Source organism: Rhizophagus irregularis, chromosome 8, assembly GCF_026210795.1.
Source record: "Rhizophagus irregularis chromosome 8, complete sequence".
NCBI lineage: Eukaryota > Fungi > Glomeromycota > Glomeromycetes > Glomerales > Glomeraceae > Rhizophagus > Rhizophagus irregularis.
In genome coordinates this window covers 1,509,088-1,530,384 of record NC_089436.1, presented here as the reverse complement: position 1 = coordinate 1,530,384, position 21,297 = coordinate 1,509,088, and the positions used below count along the sequence as shown (strand labels likewise).

At 36.4% G+C, this 21,297-nt stretch overlaps 5 protein-coding genes across 5 annotated transcripts; 4 read left to right on the top strand and 1 right to left on the bottom strand.

The window, feature by feature from the left end:
• Positions 1 to 222: 222 nt before the first annotated feature.
• On the top strand, positions 223 to 3,449 carry OCT59_028228 (uncharacterized protein; the record flags this gene model as incomplete). The annotated part of the gene is made up of 8 exons (XM_066147147.1): positions 223 to 761; positions 1,166 to 1,203; positions 1,303 to 1,393; positions 1,485 to 1,707; positions 1,949 to 2,077; positions 2,171 to 2,323; positions 2,405 to 3,157; positions 3,231 to 3,449. The coding sequence occupies 8 exons, from the start codon at positions 223 to 225 to the stop codon at positions 3,357 to 3,359; spliced, it is 2,055 nt and encodes a 684-aa protein (XP_065993888.1). The 3' UTR covers positions 3,360 to 3,449.
• A 3,944-nt stretch (positions 3,450 to 7,393) lies between these two features.
• Positions 7,394 to 8,017, top strand: OCT59_028227 (uncharacterized protein; the record flags this gene model as incomplete). The annotated part of the gene is made up of 1 exon (XM_066147146.1): positions 7,394 to 8,017. One exon carries the CDS (start codon positions 7,394 to 7,396, stop codon positions 8,015 to 8,017), a length of 624 nt encoding a protein of 207 aa, XP_065993887.1.
• Positions 8,018 to 8,452: 435 nt separating this feature from the next.
• On the top strand, positions 8,453 to 10,457 carry OCT59_028226 (uncharacterized protein; the record flags this gene model as incomplete). The annotated part of the gene is made up of 4 exons (XM_066147145.1): positions 8,453 to 8,776; positions 8,858 to 8,975; positions 9,098 to 9,505; positions 9,577 to 10,457. 4 exons carry the CDS (start codon positions 8,453 to 8,455, stop codon positions 10,455 to 10,457), a joined length of 1,731 nt encoding a protein of 576 aa, XP_065993886.1.
• A 133-nt stretch (positions 10,458 to 10,590) lies between these two features.
• Positions 10,591 to 11,133, bottom strand: OCT59_028225 (uncharacterized protein; the record flags this gene model as incomplete). The annotated part of the gene is made up of 1 exon (XM_025331427.2): positions 10,591 to 11,133. The coding sequence occupies one exon, from the start codon at positions 11,131 to 11,133 to the stop codon at positions 10,591 to 10,593; it is 543 nt and encodes a 180-aa protein (XP_025187999.1).
• A 253-nt stretch (positions 11,134 to 11,386) lies between these two features.
• Positions 11,387 to 12,202, top strand: OCT59_028224 (uncharacterized protein; the record flags this gene model as incomplete). The annotated part of the gene is made up of 1 exon (XM_025324100.1): positions 11,387 to 12,202. One exon carries the CDS (start codon positions 11,387 to 11,389, stop codon positions 12,200 to 12,202), a length of 816 nt encoding a protein of 271 aa, XP_025187998.1.
• Positions 12,203 to 21,297: the final 9,095 nt, after the last annotated feature.

The window sequence follows — 21,297 nt, the reverse complement described above, 5'->3', positions numbered from 1 at the left end:
CTTTGCAATATCTTTCAACCGAATATTAACATTATGTATCTCTCGACTATGTTGAGGCCAAACATTTATTATACTTTATTTTTTTGCGAAATGAATTCTGCATACATGATCGCCTAGTATAATAGTGAAATGTATCACCTGCATAAATTTATGCGGGATAAAAATATGCTATGCATGATCTGCCTATTCTAGGTTAGATCTTCTAATATATAACTATTTATCATGAAACGCTCTTGGGGATTCTTGATTGCGAGACAATATAACTATCAGTTTGAGAATTTCTATGCAACAGTTATCCAGCAAGCTTACAGGAATTACAAGAAGAGACCTGAATCTTTGGCAAAAAAAGTTTGGGAGATAGTAAGGAATGATGCTACTCCTAACGATAAGAAGTTTTTAGGTATGAAAAATGAATGGGGATATCATCCTTCAGGACAAATTTGGTATGATGATTATTGCTTTTCAGTGAAAAATGATTGGATATACGAGAAGAGAGTCCAATTATGGTATCGATTAGGTTTTGTAACATTAATACTTGTTAATAAATTATTATATCAGCAAGGCTATATAGTTGTTAGAGGTACATATTGGCCTGACATGTTAAAATGGCCACGGAATCCCAAATATTATAGTATTCATAAAAAATATAATTATGAATACTTCATCAGAATTTCGGATTGTGAGAAATATAGGAGTAAATCGGTAGAAATACAAAACATATGTGATTCATCAACGTTAAGAACATATTATCTTCTAGGAAAGTATTTTACTGTAAATTTCTCGGATTTAGATATAATTGTGAGTTTGTGCGCCGAATTTTCCAGATCAGTCCTTGACCCAGATTCCGAATATTATCAATAAAATAATATATTGTCCAGCCATGCGAAGCGCCTCAAGGCCAATGCATGTTGGCATGTGCGACATAATTTAGCACGTTTTGTTAAAGTGTATATGATGTAATGGGTGATACACCGCAAATCATCTGTAACTCTGTGTGACTGCTTGTGCGACAAATTAATTTTCACACATAAGAAATCGACCCCAAGAATATTTCGAATTTTTCCCTATCTATCTGAATAGCATTTATTTATGAGTTTATTTTCTTCGATGCTAGAGGCTATTTCTACTAGATTTCGATCGGAGTATATTTATATAATGTTACTAGGGGCTTTATTACTGAGCGGTCGGGCGAGCGAAAAAAAAGTTCGTATATGCATTATCCCCAACGCCTTTGAAAATGTCAAGATCTTCAATGCACATTCCACATGCCCTTATTCTCGAACACAAAATTTTGGCGTAAAGGTTTGTTGCATATTCTCCCGCTTCGACCCCAACATAAACTCGGGCTCAGAGAAGACGTGAATGGGGAAATTGCAAACCATTTAAAAGGAGAGTATATGAAATTTGAAATTATAGTTGCTTATTTTTTACCAGGCATATACTAACAAAAACTCTTATATCTTAAATTAGTAAATTATGTCTAGCTCATCAGCCGAAATTTTCGCTCCATTATACAACTTTTTAAAAACCTCTTCCTTGGATAAAATAACCACTTCTAGCGTAATTACCCAACAATGGAATTGTTTCAAAATCCAATCGGAAAACGAAGATTTCGATTGTCTTATGAAAATATTAAAGGATATGGAAAATGAGATCAATGATGATAAGCGTAAACAGCATCTTAAATCGTTGCAGAATATTAACCAAGTAATTTACATTATTTTTGTTCTTCACACAATAGGAATAACATGATGAATATGTTGTCTAGACAAAAATAAGTGTAGTGCGATTGAAAAAGCGACATATTGTCAGCGAGAATCTCTTTCATTATACTTACGATGATTTTTAAGGACAATAATGCCGGCTAATTCTGATTAGGATGGGATTTTGCGCAAAAATAAAATAATGATGTCTTCCTGAATTTATTAACCCATCTATTTATTTTTAGATGCGATTCGTTAGAAACGAGCTAATTTCATTAAAAGATATGGGGTTCTTACGAGGAAAATTCGAAGAAGAAGTAAATTGGAAAACTTTAGCCTTAAATAATATAACGCTTTTGAAAGATAAAATTAAGGTAATCAATCTATGTATTTCTTGTCTCAGAAATTTCGATCCCATGTTATTTTTTGAACTTTTCTCATAAAATAAATATTTTCGATTGGATTAGAAAAAAGATACACCAGCGCACAAACATATTCTTACGACAATAAGTAATATTGATATTAATAAAATATCAAACGATGATCCGTTGTGTATTGGAGTAATAGACCTTAGTTCAGAAAAATATAATATACCAGAAAGTAATTACGAATCCCTTGTTGTATGTATACCTTTATTTTTTTCCTTGATGAATTAGCTACTAAATTACATTTCATGTATTAATTACTTCTTATATTTATAGGGAGAGAAGGCTAATATAAGAAACTTAAGCAAAGATGCGGGAGTAAAGAAAATATGTAACGAATTTATATCAAAGAGAAATGAAGTTCATAAATTACGAAAATTTGTGTTGCCTTCGAGAGACATTGTAACGCATGATCAATGGATTGAAGATGATCATATCAAGGAACGTATAGCTGGTGGGATTACTGATATTCTTTTACAGGAGATTAAGTTGAACGCACTTCAAAGAGTTTCTGGAGGATCTGAAAATACGTTAGTAGAAATCATTGCTCGCTTAATAGACATGGCTATGTATCATTTACCTGTAGACTACGAGGTTGAAGTTACTAGGGCTGAGCGTCAAAGTAAAGCCAGCAAAAACCGCAAAGTTCAGCAAAAAACTGGATCAAGAGGAGATAAACCTGATCTCATGTTCCGTGCTTATCTTCGTCAAAAGTGGGAGGAAATCGTTTTCTTTGAAAGTGGAAAATGGGATACCGATGAGGATAAAATCTGCCATGACCATAATAAATTAGTTCAACTCTGTTTGGATGGCACTAAAGAACTTGTAAAGAAATGCACGAAAGAAACATTCTATCGAAATTATATAGGATTCGGGATTAATATTGCAGGTAAGTATCTGGAGATCCATGGTTTAATAATGGAAAAAGAGGTAAAATACCACCTTCCAGTCATTAAAGCAAAAATACCCCTTGATAAAGAGTCAGTTGAGGAAATCGAAGAGTTCGTTCATGCTCTATTAGTTTTGCGAGTAAGTGTTTTCCTTATTTCTAAATAAATACTTAGTTATATAATGATACTTATACAAAAATCTCTAATTCCAGAATGGGGTTATCGTAAATTTACAGAGTATTGTAAATAGTTTTCAAAAAAGATCAAGGAAGACGAGTGATATAAGTCCTCCTCCACGTGAAGCTGGAAGATTAAGCAAGAAAAATAGTGCGAATTTCTAAAAACATTTCTTTAGATTAGCTATGCTAACATAACATATTTGTATTTTATTTTTCCTATATCAATAAAGTGCCCTGGTGGCCGATTATTTTTACATATTCTCTGTATTTTTTCGTGTGGGATATGCACCAGATAATAAAAAATTTCTTGGCAAATTTCACTTACGGGCCGTGAGGGAAAATCACATGATTTTTTATTTTTGAATATTAACATACTAATACTACATTACGCAAGCATGTAATCTGAAATAAATTATCCCAGTGAGATCGATTCATTAAAACAATACATTGGCGAGCTTGAGGCCGAGTACAATAAAATTAAGGCCGAAAATGCTGAGCTTAAGGCTAGAGTTGCGAAATTGGAAGATAAGCGCTTTTTTCTCATAAATTCGAAAAAATGTTAGTCAGGCACTTCACAAAGCATATCCTATCATGAGATCTATCACCCAAAAATCTATGATTTGAGGGGTGAACGAATTAATAAAAAATTTGCTATCTGTATCTCGAAAGACATGATCATGTATTAATTTCAGCGACGGCCTGTCGCCCAAAATGATTTTTTTCTTGTTGACCAATGATCGGATGTCATGTGGATTTTTGATCGTGTCACGGTTTTCAAGCAGATCTCTCGCGACATTGACGCGTATGACTATATCCTGGTAGACTTCGTCTATGTGGGTGCAGAATGCTCTAAATTCACCGAATGCTCAGAATTCTTAGAATTTCTAAATACGTAAAATTCTTGAATTTTCAAAATTTTTTTATTATCTATAAGAAATGACTAATATGCTAAACCCATCTTTTCATGTATATTACTCAAAGCAACTTAACCAGCTTCCTCGTTCCATCAAGATAGATATATGGCGCCGTCTTATATCCCGAAAACACCCATTATCGTTAGAACAGGCAAGTAGTATCCATCCCGAAGTGGAAGATTTGTTAAATAAGGCGGTTGGAAATTATATTAAGCAAAAAGAGCGTCAGAAGATGAAGCCTATTACCAGCGACTGTGAAACTTCGTTAAGGCAAGAAAATGAGGAGTTGTGTATATCAAAACGGGCATTGGAAAAAAAGATTGAAGAGCTTCTCGACTTGCAAGAGCAATATAAGTCTCGTGAGGTAGCCATGACCAGGTCTTTGGAGGAGAGTGGTGGGAAAGTCACCCAATTATCAGATTCGGTAGCTATCTTCAAAAGTATAATTCCTGATACGAAAAAAGCTATTGCGTCTGCCGAAAAATCCATTGACCTGTTAGAGAATAGATGCCGGAATCTGGAGGATATTATTTCCGCTAAGGACGGGAAAATTGTCGCTCTTGTTGATCAGATCCTTTCCAATACGAAGCATAGTGATGTGACTATAGAACCGGAAATATATTCTAGTACTCATGAAAGGAAATTATGGGCGAAGAGGCGTGATGAATCTGAATATGATCTAGAAACCAGGAAAAAATATACATTTCGTCCTTAGTACCTAAGAAAATTCTACTCATTAGTGAGAGGTACATCCCAGCCAATACGTATCCTATGTGGATGCTCTCGAGGTACAGTTAGATCGAAAACAATGAATTCTTTCTCACATAATGCCTTATCAATAATCTTAATTACACTGCGCCAGTCATTAGCATATTGACACACGATTCTGCTAAGCTCGTCCGTAGTGCAGGAGCCGTTAAATAGGCAGATGTGTGAGAGATTTTTTCGTATTATCTTCGGGCAATCAAAGTAACTCTGGGATACATATATCGAACTGACATTGTAATGGCGCCCTTCAATGAAATAAGGAATAATTTTCTTCTGCACTTCCTTTGGATCAGCGCATAGATCTTCGAATATAGCTAACGTAGCCCTGTCCGGAGAAAATGAATCTATCTTGGGAATTTTATCAGGCTTCAAAGCTCGGAATGAAATATTTTCACGATATGGCTTTGGATTATTAGCAATTGTCTGATACACTGTTTTAAGGATCATATATTTTTTCTCATTAAGATTGTGACCGATGAGTAGCAAATCATCACACTTGATATAACGTGTCCCTCCTTTCTTTCCTTTAGACATTCGATAAGGCTTAGTTCTGAGCGTGAGATTAATAACCTCATTAGTTTTTCCCGTATTAGTACGGCCAAAGATTCCAAGGGTGAAAGGCCATTGGGGAACACTTGAGTGTCCATTATATTTTTTGGCATCTTTAATCTCATCGATATGGTATACAAACCTTTCAACTGGCTCAAGTTTCTTTATTTTCATGTCGAACTATTACTAATATTATTCTAAAAATAATCTTGCAAATTACCAAGAAGATAATTCTCTCCGACCTAACTTGAAGAATTACTCAAGAATCCTTTCTCGATTAGTGTATGCTTAATGTATGGAAAAAGATCCGCAGTATAAGGCACTTCGATAAGACATATACCTTGCTCCTTGCAAGTATCCTGCTTCTTCTGATCGCGTATTCTCTGTTCATCCAAATCTATCTGGCCTCTTCTATGAAACATTGAATTAAGACTATAGTGTTGCTTGCCATGAAATTCGAATCCTAGTTGCAACTCTTCGTTATATCCATCAAGTTGCATTCCATGCAAAAAATTCGGCCTACATGATGGAAATTTCTTGCCTAGTAGATCCTCAAAAATATATCGGCATTGGCGTTCACCGCTTCTATGATGGCAAAGAGGACACCATTCGAATTTTTTCATAATATATTTTAGTGGATACTCCCACTGGTGTGCACCATTCTTGCAAGACCAAAGATACACATCATGACCATTTATTTGCCCGGTCTTTCTAAGGCATTGCCCATCACGCTTCATGGCATAATCCACGGCCTGAACTGACTTACTACTGGAAGCATTAACATAATGGATGAATCCAGTAAGGTGGTATTTTTGCATAAATTCATCTGGTGGATACTCGATTTTATCAGATTCTTCAATCACTTGAAGTTCCTCATATTTGAAGGGTCACTTGGGGTTCCGTCCTATCAAGTGAGCAGTGGATTCAATGGGCTCATTCTCGAGATAATATAAGACTGGTTGTGGTGGATTCCTTCCGACAACAACTCTTTTGATCTTGTATACACGTAATGACCAGTACGGATCAGTTGCTCGATGCCTGTGATCACCTTCCAGCTCACCCGGTTTCAATAGATATCTAACCGCTGTACCCTTTTTTAACTTTATCTCTTCGTGTCTCCTAATTGCCCGTTTAGCTTTACTAGAAGGTTTCGATTCGACCTCTTCCAAAGTCATAGCATGAGCTGGTGACATTCCGATAAGGCGAGTCTTGCTATTGTTCATAAAATCAATGTATTTCTCAAGAATTTTATTCCATAGTCTTGATCGTTCTCCTTCGGCCAATCGCCCCTCTATAGCATATTGGACCTTATATATTAATTTTGCTAGATTTTTCTTGAATGCTTTGATCAAAGCCAGGCTCTCGAAACTATAAAGGTCGACAACACGTATTGGAACATTATGCTGTTCCATCCCTCGTAAAAATGCACCTCGGAACGAAGCATCACCATCAGTCATCAATAATCCTGGCCATGTAAGAGGATTAGAGGGGTCCTCATATATTTCTTCGACCGCATTCCAGATTTTCAAACTATTTCTTGATGTTAATGAACGTCCAGCCTTAAAACGTGTTGCCACATCTATGACTAGAAAACTACAAACGAATACCCTTCTTCCATCCTGGTCATCATGAGTATGGAGCAAAATATCACACTGGTGCACCTTATTTGGAATTTTGATTTTTGAGAAACTCGCCTCAGCTTTGCATGGCAATGGCTGTTGATAGATTTGGTAGCTATATTGGTATTTTACCCATTTTGCGATATCCTGTAATCGAAAAGAATATCCTTCCTCCTGACATGCTTTATGTAATTTTTTTGCATTGGGATGAAAACCGGGTATATTATAAAATAGAAGTCTACAGACTATACGGAGCTCTTCATCGGGATCTATCACAATTTGCGGTTGACTCATTCTCAAAGTAGGATTATTATGATAGTACTATAAATCAGGGCTGAATAATACCATGTTTGATCTGACATATTCACAGCTTTTAGATACGAATCAAGAGCTTCGTGGTGAGCTTCAAGATGAGATTTTCATTAATAAGAGCAATGAGAAAAAAATTCGATCTCTGGTAAAAGAGCTTGAGCAATGTTATCGAACTATCTCAATACAGGATAATACTATCATAGCACATGAGAAAGAGATAGAGAAACTTAAATCAGAAATATCCGATTTGCGAAAACAGCTTAGGGTTTTACAACAGGATAAGAAATTCAAAGATGAGGTTAGGTCTATTCAAGATGGACGAATCATAGAGCTTGAAAATAAGGTTGGGAGTCTTAAAGCAAGAATCTGGATTCTCATAGATAAAAAAATCTCAATAAATGCTTTAGATATGGCAACGACCAATCTTATCGCAAATGTTAATAGAGGGTTAGATCGAATTGAAAATCACATTAGGGGAGTTGGTACTCCTATGCAGAATCCTGCTAATGTTATAGATGGTATCAGAGGCTCATTAAATACTATTCGGGTTACTTTGCAAAATATTACAGCCGAGCGTGATCAGTATCAGAACATATTAAATGATACAAATAACCGGGAACGGGATCTTGGGAATCAGTTAAGAGATATTAGAAACTAGAATTTACGATTTCAACGTTTATTAGATGAATCCCGAGTTCGAGTTGAAAGAACTGTGAGAGAAAGGGACAATGCTCAAGGAGAGCGGGACTTGGCTATGTTGGCCTATAATAATGAGAGGCAAGAATCCTGTCGCTGGATGTTTTCATATCAGGATAAAGATAGACGTATTCAGGAACTATTACGAGAAAAATTTGCTAAACAGCTATTGTATCAGCGAAATACTAACCGTCTTCAGCAAAATACCCGACAGTTGCAGACCAATGCCCAAAACCAGGTAAATAGGATGTTAGTTATTATAGCAAGAAAACAAACCCGCATTGGTAAATTGCTACGTGAAAAGTTTGTTTTCCAACTAGTGATTAGGCAAAGAGACCAGAATATTTTAAATTTGCAGGGACAAATTTTGGCGCTTCAGAATAATCCATTAGGAAATATGGCTGACGCTAGACGTTTACCAGTATTAAATTTGATTGCACCTATTCTTGCTAAAAATAAGCCGTATACAGGCCAAGAACCTCCTGACGATTATTTGGATAGGCTTATTCAATCAATATCATTCGCGCAAGGACATATGACTGTTCTTGAAAATGCAAATGCCGGAGATTTTGATGATGCTGTCAAGTGTGATATTTATAAAGCTCAGATGGGAGGAAAATATTTACCAGTTCCTGCCCAAGACCCATATAACGGAAATGCTAATATTAATACTCCAGCTACTTTACGCGCTTGGATGAGATCACATTATCAACGAGAAACAGTAGGTAGTCGGCAGTCGGCACTTCAAAGATTAACTCAAGAAAAATTTCTACCCACAGACTCACCAGATACTTGATAAAAGAAAAGAATCCGACCTTTATTATTAGGTGTAGCAGATGGTGATGCCCAAACTGTAGGATTTCTTAAGAATCACTTGTCGGGTGATCTTTATACATGGATGCGAGCTGTCACTCCTGCCGGTATTAATGCATTTTTTACAAATCTAAAAGACATGTGGCTGGAGCGTGCTCCCAATTTAAATGGGGTCAAAATTATCAGAGTAATTCTTCAGCTGAGATTGATAAGTTAAATTCCAAAATAGCCTCCCTTGAAGCACAGTTAGTTCAACCGATTCAGGCACAACCCCAAAATAATGATGCCTTAGAAAAGATGTATATACGCGCAGTGCGGTTGGGAATGCCAGTTGATGCACCAAAAGATCTTACATCCTTAGATAATTATATTAATGACGAATTAATAAGGAGATTGGGTGTTAATAATACCAATTACACCAAGCTTTCCAAAAAATACTCTCAAATGGTTAATGTGGTCAAAAAGTTAGCCAAGCATAAATGCTCTAATTGTGGTAAAACTGGTCACAATTCTCGTAAGTGTCCCAGAAAAAAGAAGAGTAAGTCTAAAAAAGGTAAAGTAAATCTTGCCACTTTAGATTCAGATTCGGGTTCGGACACTAACTCTGATATGTTGTCTGATGACTCTTCTGATTCTGGTTCGAGTTCTTCATCCGAATCTGAGTCCGAAGCTGATATTAATATTAATATTACTAAGGCAAAAAAAAAGTGAAGAAAGAATCGAGTAATCCTTCCTCTTCACTAAAAAAGAAATCAAAGAGTCGCCTTACGGCTAAGTCTCAAGAGGTAACAGATATAGAGACAGCTTTTTTCTCTAAAAAGAAAAAGCGAAGTTCAGAATCCCTGTCACAGGATAATCAATCCCGCTTGGAAAATATTATTGAGAAAATTATTGAGAAGGTGCTTAATGAAAAGTTTGGCGACATCATAGCCTTTTTTCAATCGCAGAATTCTGCTTCCAGAATACTGATTGATGGTAAAGATGACTCCACTTCGGATACTCCTGAAACTCCAGACTCAGGTGGGGAAGACGAAATTCTAAATGAGCCTATGGAAATCGATTTCGTTCAGAAAAAAGATCCCGCCACAGATGTTGTTACTACTAAGTGCAAAATCAAGCATCTAGTCATTCCGGGTGCCATAGTTGATCCTGGTGCTAATTTTCTGATTATGACAGATGATATCTCTAAACGATCAAAGCTAGAAATTGATACAAAAGAAAAACATGATCTCAGAGGCATTGCTACTACTCCCACAGAATCCCTTGGAATTGTCAGAAATGTCCCAGTAAATTTCGCTCCCGGATGTACTATATATGCTGATTTTGCTGTAGTCAAATACCCTAAGCCGATGCTAATCTTACCCAACACGCTTCTTGATAAATATAATTATGATTTACTTGCATCAAAGCGGGAATTGAGACTAGAGTGTAATGGTAAGGAATTTTTTATCCCAATTAATATGCATAAGGTCAAGAATAAGCTCGAGGTGAATTGTGCGACCACTACTTCCAAATGTGATGAATCCTCGACTCCGGACTGTATTTTGCAGGATTTAAGTGAGGATGATGATGTATTAAAAAAAAAGTGAGTTATAAGGAACTTGAAAAAATGCTATATAGCACTCTTAAATATAATGCAGAAATCAATGAGTATTGTGAAAGATTACAGGCGCGCTATGATGAACTTCTTGCCGAAGGCGCTTAAGGCAGAGAATAGGCGAGTTATTTTTCTAATATATTCTTCATATTTGCTATATTTTTTACGTTTCTTTCAACTATCTTCTCATGCGACGTGGGAATTGGTTGAGACTGGATAGGAGATGGTATTAGCGGTGGTATCCCATCCTTGGACTTCAATTTCTTCCCTCCGGCCTTTTTTGCCTTCCCACCTTCTTCCAAAACTGAATCAATAGATTTGCTAGGCTCTATCTTAGCATCACGTATTTGTTTTTCCAGTTCTGTAAATGGAGAAACGTCTTGGCCTTGGATCTTTGGCTCGATCTGCCCGTCCACAACATTTATATTAGAAAGCGAAGCAGTCCCTCCAGGACCAGCTGTTGACATATGAATTGGTTGATTCCACGCAACCCTATTTTTTTCTTCACCTCTCCAGATCTGATAAATACGTTTTTGTGATGTGCGATATTTATTTGTTAAATCCTTTAAAACTTTATCTCTAGGCTTTTTTTCAGCACATTGCATAATATGATCATAATCGGCTGGTGAAAAAGGAGGGGACTCACATCTCATGCGTTGTCTGAGCATGGTAGCAATATTTTTTTATATCTAATATAATACTCCAAAATAATTTATTAAATAGGATATATAGAAAGTATGTATTATTCCGAAAATATGGGATATACAGGATATATAGGAAGATAATATTCTGGACGTATAAGATATACGGGATAAATAGGATATTTAGAAAGAATGTATTATTCTGAATAAACAGATTATGTCTATTATCTCAGAAATTTATTCGTGCATTTTTTTTCTAATATATAACCATGCTAATATTATGTCCAAAGTGCATACATTGAATGATATAAAAGATAGAGAAGGTGGTTCTTATAAAAAACCTGGTCATCGGCTGGGTAGTGCATATGAGCAAGAGCTCGAAAAAAAATTAAGATCCGTTACTGAATTTAACTCTGAGATTAATGATCTCAGTGAAAAACTGGTAGATAAGTACAATGAGCGAGAAAAGGAGTATCAGCGAAGCTATAGTGATATTGGGAATAAGATTGGCCAGTTAAATGCGTCTAGCGTTAAAGTTAGATCCCAACTTATTTCTGAACGAAAGTCTCATTCTGAGAGCCAACGTGAGCTTGAAGCCAAATATACTGCTGAAATCCAATCGCTCAAATCTTCTATTAAAACACTAAAAAGAGAGGCAACTTTGACCCAGAAAGCTTCGTCCGCTGACAAGATCAAGATTCTCTCTCTTGAAGTTAAAATACGTGAATTGGAAGGTAAGTTGGAGGACATAGATCTAGAGCGTACATATCATGGTTTGGATGTAATAGGAGGGATGATAGAGAATCTGGCCCAAATAAACGGTCCCTTTGGGACCAACCCATCTGACCCTGACCCCAAAGAGATCGATTCTCTCAGACTTGAATTAGAACAAGTAAAGGAAGATCGAAATTCAAAAAAATATGAAATAGAATGTATGGAAAAGGGGATAGAGGCGTCGAATAACATATACAAACGGGAGCTAGATATTCGGTCTTCAGAACGATTAAAAATGATGGAGGAAAATTCTCGTCTCCAAGAGATAATCTCAAAGAAAGATAATGAAATAGCAGATCTAAGGTTGCTTGCCGAAACCTAGAGGTTTAGGCAAGATGGCGTTTCGCCGAAAAGCGAAATTCTGCCGAAACTATATTAAAGTTATATTAAAAAACTGGTGAAACTTTGGAGAAAGGCGAAACTGCCGAAACTTATTATAAATGCCGAAACTGCTGAAACTCTGCCGAAACTATAATAAATCTATAGTAAAATTTTGACGAAACTAATCGTAGGATTTTGAAGAGGTTTAGACAAGCAACCTTAAGCAGATCTCTCTAATACTCCACCTCCGCCTATGAATGATTCATCGCAAAAGATTCCAGGTTGGGTCAGTGATGATCTAAGACCCCTCGTCTATAATCATGGTCTTGAAAATAAAGTTATGGAACTCGATAAAAGTTTTGCCAGAGAAAATATATTAGAGGCTTTGCAAGAGCTATTACCCCGGGATGAGATGGTTTCTCGAAACCAGGCAGTTACCCTATCTAATCAATCCGTTCATAGTCTACCAGCACATTCCGAAAATTTCATTTCGAGAAAAGGGATTGCGAAGCATTCAGGTGGCGCAGAAGTAGTACCATTGTCCCAAGAAATGCCTCTAGCATCAGTGACTGTTCCTGTCGTTATTAACTCTCTAATGTCGCCGATGGTATTATATTCCATACTTGCTTTTCTACTGATTGCGGTTATATGGTTTGTGGTCAGGAAATACTGGAATTCATCGAAAAAAAGTAATACTGACTATTCTCCTAACCGGAACTATTTTTATCCTCTCTGGGCATATCCGAGGTCGGGATGTATGATCGGAGGCCGGAAGATCGAAGATTGAAATTGAAGTTAGCCGGTATTATTGCACGAGAAAAAATATATAAATAATATTATAAGTTTTCTTAGCTGAAATTGCCATACCTCCGCTAGAATACTTAATAATATAATTTATTTAAGTGCTTTGCTTTACTGCCTCCGGCTCGGTCACATCCTCAAGATGGAAATACCATAAATTACTAATCTCATCTAGTACCCCAATTTCTGATATGTGAGGTAAGGAAGGTAGGTCAGCAATTATCTCATTTTTTCGCATGGATGCAACTGGTCTGATTTCTTCTGGAATTGACACATGCTCTTTGTAACGCATATGATAGACCAATTTGTGAAAGAATAAATTATACTCTTCAATACACTTTGCAAGCTCGCTAGGATATCGAGCAAAATCAGAGCATATTTTTTCCTTCATTTCGTCATCTACCGAGAGGTTTTTATCTTTTGAAATTTTCCTAGCGCATTTCATAAATTTCTCCCATAATACCTCGATAGGGTTACTTATCATGAAAATCTCGTAGCTAAGCCATTCGCCATGAAATATTTCGTATAAGTACCCTATCTTTTGATACAACATTTCTTGTGCCTTTTTGACCGCAGTTCTGTAAGCACGCTTATAAGCAATCCCACGAGATTCCATCATCTTGGAAGTAACACCATTGACTATGATATTTTCTTTTACGAATCCCTCAAGCCATGACTTGGCCTTGTTTTGAGCATAGTCATCAATTTGCTTATATTTCTCATCCGGGTCTTCGATTCGCATGATTCGACTTGAGGGTTCTGGCTCATACTTCTTATCATACATGATAAATCGGGCACAGAGGCCAATAATAGTTTTTTCGAAATAATGGTATAAATCTAATTCCTTCCCCAATTCCTTAGCTACATCGGCGAATTCCATTTTTTCGCCTTTAGTTGGTTTTAACTTTCTACCATGTAAATCGAAGGTAGTATCGGGATGGGTTACTACATAACTAAAGCGCTCACCTGGTATCGGAATTTTACTATCATACTTTCCTCTCATTCTTCCTATAAAACGCTGAACAGCTTTGTTATCTTTATCGGGTTTCCAAGCGTCAGTCTCTATAAATTGTTCAAAATTCCACTGCTCATGATTAATTATAGCATCCCTGAGAATGTCTTCAACAATCTCATGGAGTGATTGGACGTTATTAATATCCATAGCCCTTCGCATAATACGATCCCCTATAGTTTTGAAAACTTGGGATTTACCCTGCTTCACAGTATCTATTCCCCTTATAAAAGGCTCTCTTGGTTCGAAGTTGGGGGTCTCTTCATGGTCAATGCCAAAATATTTTTTCTTTCTGGTAAACGCTACTGGAAATAGTACTTCCTCGTAGGCCATTTTAAGATAATCCGATCTAGTCTTGAGCCTGAGGAAAGTGTTCACATCATTGCGCAATTTTTCTATTACACCCATAGTAGTCTTGACCATCTCGGTCCAATACTCTAGTTTAGAGATTTCTCCCTTCCCATCATTATAAGCCAGATCGTATTTCTCAAAATAGGAATCTGGACAAGTGAGATATAAGGAATCGGTATCACCGTATTTTATCCCAAAGCCTTTCTTTCTAACGTACTCTGTGACACGTTTGATAATTTCTTGCCCAGCCGAAGTAACACCTCCAGCAAGTTCGAGTATGTAGAATGGGGAGCCACTTCTACCCGTCACACCATAGAATGAATTCATATACAATTTAATGGCTTTCTGCTTAGAATTTAAAGATTCATAGGCAAAGCAGACAGAACTGTATTCTTTTATAAAATTATCATACGATAAATCAATAAAAGGATCTAAGATTTTAACCATCTCAGCACGCTTCTTCATATTCTTCGTCGAGGACAAAACATCTTTGAATGCGTCCGCTATTGAGATAGATCCGCTGGCATCCATTCTACTTTTGACCTTTCCCATATATTCCTTTTTCTTTCCAATGGGCTTTAGCTGGGCTTTTATTTCATTTCGCATTCTCCCCAATCTCTCCAATATCTTTGGGAAAAGACCTTTCTGATCAGGCTTATTCCCATGCCGTATAGTCCAGGCTCGTATAGGATTACCATTATACTTGAACTTGATATTGTGGAGCACTTTATTCTCTCTCCCTAACTCATCGGCCTCCAAAAGTGTTGAGACCATCTTCTCGGATGAGAGGTTATAAGTCATAATTATGCTAGGGTACAAGGAAGCGAAGTCCAAACCCGTGACCGGTCGCTTATTTTCAAGACCTTTCTCAGGTGGGAATACATATGCTCCCGGAAACTTCCCAGATGCTTTCTGATCAGAAGTTTTCATGCTGAATAGAATGTCCTCCGCCCACGCTTCAGCGCCCAAGAGATTACCTACTTTCATTCCTATGGCATAATAATGTGTGTCAAATAATGATATGTGGGCGATCGAGGCAACTTCTCTATAATCATTTATGACATTATTTTTAACCATGAGCTCCTGACAACGTAAAGCATCTATAACACAATAATTTACGATTTCATGCATATTTTTGACGGAAGAGTCGGAAGTCCCATTCCTTGCTTCCGAATAATACTCCCATAATTTGCTCATGGGCATATCAGCTTTGCCATCGAGACCACATTTTTCTAAGAAGAATTTAAGTGATGTTTTTTCAGAGTGAGGGTGGAGTTGCATAAAACTTGCACGAACATCAATCGGCACACACCCGGGAAGTTTAAGAAAGGAGGATTCGAAGTCTAAAGTTGGATGGATTTTGATATTAATGGAATCTCGGCCTAATATTTTTTTGGGACTCCTGTCCGTTTTCTTTACCCACTGGCTCTTTTGGAAGAAACCATTAGTTAGTGGCTTTCCAGTTCCACTGAAATAATTCCAAGTGAGAATAGATTGAGCATTAGCTTTCTTATGTGGGTTCGCAGAGATTTGCTGAATCATCCATCCGAGGACTTCTAACTTAGTGGCCTTCTCCACTATAAATGGCCAATCATAACCAGAGTCATTAAAACCGAGCTGGATGTCTGGAGCAAAAGATTTCCAGCATAAAGCGAAAGCTTTTAATAAATTGACTTAGTTCCCACATATGATGGTTGTCCAGCGCGGATTTGGTGCCGTCTCAACATCAACAAGGCATATCTGTTCTAGTGGCTTTGAGTCGTCCTTCCAGTGTAGGGTCATACAGATCGTAAAAACCTGGGACGTGTCATTTTTCGCTTCTGGGAAGTTGCCTAATCCACGTGAATCGTATGTTTCTATGTCCCATGTTAGAACTAATGCTCGGTCACGAGTAAATAGAAAAGATAGATAGATTCCGTAAAGTAGTCCGAAATCGTCTATGGGGCGGAAGTTTTTGATATGGACATAAAACGCATGTGGACAAAGGTGGGAACGAGCATAATATGGTGCTCCGAAATTATATTTGTAGTCTCTTATTAACCCCCATCCGGAAAGTGGTATCCTATACTCTCTCGCAACTTTACGATAATATGTACCTGTATCATCAGAAGCTGTCTCTATTTTACATTCGGGATCAGCCTCCGAATTATAGTTTGAAATGATATCGAGAGCAGTGAACCTTATATCTTTATTAGGTGCAATGATGCGAAGATATGACTTTTTTTCCGCATGGTAGCCACGAATAGGGTATGCCTTTATGCACTCCCTTCGGATCAGATTCATGTCTACTCTATTCCCCTGGTTGTCTTTTCCAGTAGTAAGTATACCCTTAATTTTGGACCAGAATTTAGGAATACTCGAATTTTCGGGAACGCGAATATCGAAGAAAACCTTAATACCAGTGATAGTTACGACTGCCTTCTGACCATTAATGAGATGTCCATAGATTCGAAGAACATAATGGGGGATTTTATTAATATACTCTTTAGCTTCTTCTATGTCGTATGACACGAATGGAATATCTCGATGATTCGCTATCTCAACTTTGAGAGTTAAAGTCGAACTCTCGTCATTTCTCATAGCTAATTTATCACGGGCTGAGATACCCGCCAAGTAACTTTCACCCCATATCTGATTACCCGACCACTCCATTTTGATGATGTTTTTTCTTTTTCAGCCTCTGGGTGAAAAAGGGCGGGGGCGTCTTCGAAGAAGTCGGATTGGGTCATTTTTTTTTCTCAAGCAAATTAAGATAATTTATAGCTATACCAAAACTCAGGGTATATTATTCGCAAGAAAAAAGTTCAAAATGAAAATAATTCCCCAAGATTATTAATTGATATATATAAATGGAAGGCGAAAAAAAGGAGACACGAGTTCTCAAAAGAGAACCACCATCCTGGAATTTTTATTATTGTCCATATATTCTTAGAACTGGAGAAGTATGTAATCGGAGATGCTTTGATCCAAAGGGATGTAAAGTCCATCGGAATTCTAGGCAAGTTCTTTGCAAAGAATGTGGTGACCCGACAAGATCCAAATATGACTATTGCGATACGCATGCAAAAAACATAGATCGAAGGAACATTACCATCGAAAAAAGCTGGCTAAGCAAGCTGATGGTCCCAAAGAGATTCCGCTCAAGTAATTTTAGGCTAATCGAGAGAACTTAAACAAGAATAAGAAGTTGTCACTATCCCTATGGCCTTTTGGACGAACCTACAATAAATTGTAGAATTTCTTGGTGACACTCTTGGTAACGCTCTCGGTGACAAAATTTATAGCTATTTCACATTTTTAGAGCCATCAGAAGGTTTCTAGATAGGTGTCACTATGACACTAAGAGTCACTAAGAAAAATCCGAGTTCCATAACTTTTTTTCATTTTTTTTTTAGCATATATGTATCACGCATATGTCATATATGTATCATACTATATCGCATATAAGCCATAGGAGTAGCATAGAAAAAATTCGATTTTTTTTCCTAGAACTTTACTTTTTCTTAGTGACTCTTAGTGACTTAGTGACAAATATAAAAGAAGAGAACCGAGCGTCCCCAAACACCGAAAAAGGCATACAAGGGTGTCACTAAGAGCGTCACTAAGAGAGTCACTAACAAATTTTCTTGGTGACGGCATACATACAGGATGGATTCGATATTTTTTTTTTCCTATAACTTTACTTTTACTAGGGACACTAGGGACGCTCAAAAATCGGCATACACACTGCTTCGACCCAGAATAAACTATGATTGGGCCTCGGAAGTGCTTACAACATCCCGCCGATATACCTCGAAAACCTCAGAAGCATAATACCTCCGGCCTCACTCTTGGAGACAAATAGGTAGACGAAAGTAGAATTAAACTTAGCCGGCAATATTGTGTAAGCCATCTAGTGTGATTTGTTGTCCAGTTTCAGGATTTATGATTTGTACTTGTTTAGACATTTTTTTTTTTGCACAAATGCATATACATTGGGTTCCGGAAACATTCCCAGAACATTCCCGTTACTAGCCCGCAACTATGAAAGGGTGTTCGGTGCCGTAACAGGATCACGTGACCATGGCGCAGTAGGCGCAGTCAAAATTCGCTCCATAATTTCAGCCAGTACTATTCCACAATTTCGGCCAGATCTTTGAACATAATAACTCAGCACCCAAGCTGGCCTAAAACTGGCAAAATAATAGAACCTTTCTAGCTCCCTGCCAGTTCCATGACAGCTCCACAGAAGTTCCAGGACACTATCAAGTCACCATCATGGTGCCAAGCTGGATCCTCGAATCACATGCCCAAAAGATCGGCTGAAATTATGGTATAGTGCTGGCCGAAATTAATCGCAGATCTACTGCGCCACCTGACACGATATTTTTTACCATATTTTGGCATTTTGATGGATAACAAAATAGGTGAAGAAGGAAAGCACCCTCGAATCCTTAACAGGTAACCAAAGAGGTACAGAATGGCAGAAACTTCATCATAAAACTTGGGATCCAAACAATTGCAGACAAGCCAGACCTTCAACATAAAGTTTAACAACCAATCAACCGTAGAATCCCAATATCATAAATTATATTGGAAGCTGATTATTCGTGTATAGGATTAAATAAAAATAGGTACATTTCGATTATTTAGTAATAGTAATATTTAGGTTATTTAATCACATGATCACAAATAATAAATGAAAAAAGCTAAAGAAAAGCGAATTCAAAGGGAAGGAATATAGTAAGAAAAATAACTAGGTACAGAAAATTGTCACAAACAGGTTATTTAGTTAGATTATTTAATCATATTTAGGTTATTAACTTTAGATTATTTAGATATATTTAATTTATTTAGATATACTGTATTTAGATTAATTAGTTATATTTAGATTATTTAGTTATATTTAGATTATTTATAGTCATACTTAGATTATTTTATTACTAAATAATCTAGTCTAAGCCGTTTATGACTAAATAATATAATTATATTATTTAGTCATAAATGGCTCATGCAATTAAATTGATAGAATGTGCAACGCATCGCACATTCTCAATCTTTGGATGATTCTCATGTATAATTTTTCGTGCATTACGAACATTGGCCGCATTATCGGAAACTACAGCACATATTCGATCTTCTCCAATACCTTCTATAACCTTTTCAATTACCGTAACTAGATATTCTGCAGTGTGCGAATTTTCAGACAAATCAGAAAGTTGATAAAGATATTCTTTACGCGACGGAGTCATTACAATGAAGTTCCAAATTGAACGATGTGTACCAGACGTCCAACCATCAAAGGCTAAATTATAAATTAATATTATATAGTAAGTAAGACTAGGAAATGGGAACCGTTGTAAGTCTGGAGCGAGGTATAATAATAAAGATGTAGCGATATTCTATTAATTAGCAGCATAACGCCTTGGAATTCTGGTAATTTTCTGCTGATTAGCAGCATAACGCCTTGGAATTCCTGGACAGAGAAACTCACGTGATTGAAAATTTACACGTTATTTCCATAGATCATCATAGTGCGTAAACATATATAGTCCTTCGCTTCGCTCCGGACAATTAAATAAAAATGACGTATGATAGCCTATTTAATTTAACAAACCTAACGTTAAATTCGTTTCCTTTTCAAGCTCAGAATTAACTTTGAAGTTCACTTGAGCTAATTCACGTTCAAGTAGTTGATTTACTAATACTTCCGTTGTTGGTGTATTGTACCCGGCATTAAGCTCTTTTATAAAATTGATGAAAAAGAGATGTTCCACTACTCTAAACGCAATTCCGCACGCAATAAAAAATTTAACTAATGCACGATTAATTCGTGTACATCTTTGTTCGTTAAGCTCTGTTGAATCATGGTAATCATCCATGTTACTTTGACCTTCAGAGTATTTTCTTTTTTTGGATGACTTGGACTTATCTTGCCGTTCCATTACTTTAGTCATATACCTTCTAACAACTGCTGCTGGCGCATCTGGACAATGGTTTGAAAGATGCTCTTTGAGCTTTGAAACTTCACCGCGTGACCATGTATTCTTACAGTACTTGCAGGAGGCGGCAAATTTGCCAGAACCAACAGCTTCTCCTTTATTAATATCTTCCCAAATGCTATTAGGTGGCCGACCTCCTCTATTTTTCATTTTAATGGGTGAATCTTCTATGTGATCAGTCATTTGAAACAGTTTATTATTAATATTATTATTAAGAAAACGGAAGAAAGTAAAAGAAACTTTAGTTCAGTGTTAAGGAGATGACGGAATTGGGTTTATTAAATGCATGTTACGCATTTTTTTTTAATGAATATAAGCCCCTTAAAAAAAAACTGTAAAAACGTGTAATATCATAATATTAATATGGGAGTTAGAAATGAAAATTCTAACACTAGATAAAGCTTAAAAGAAGCCCTAAGACGACGGTAAAATATTGAAGTTTAATCTTTTATCTGTAGATTATTTGATCATCTAAATTATATTATTAATTGGTGTAACTTGGCGTAATTATATGCAAATCTTATGATCAACTATGCCAAAACTACGGAGAAACCTATTATAGAGGTTTCGGCATGTTTTGGCACTATATAAGAGGTTTCACCTTTCGGCATTAGGCCAAACAGGTTTCGGCAAGCAACCTTAACTTTTATATATATTTTATTATATTTTATTATATAATAAGTAATATAAGTGATACAATATATATAATACAGTAGTATAAATGAATCCCATATATATCATTCACTATGTATTAATTAAAAAAAAGCATAGAAAAGTATTGGTATATGTTACATTGTAAAATTATATATAATCTATACTATATAATAATTGTTTTTGTGTGTAACCGTAATGTTTAGACTACCCTGTATAAATAAATTTGAATTGTGTAACATCGCTCCTATTGGGCACTTTATCACGTGACGTTATACTAACTTCCAAAAAAGGAAATTT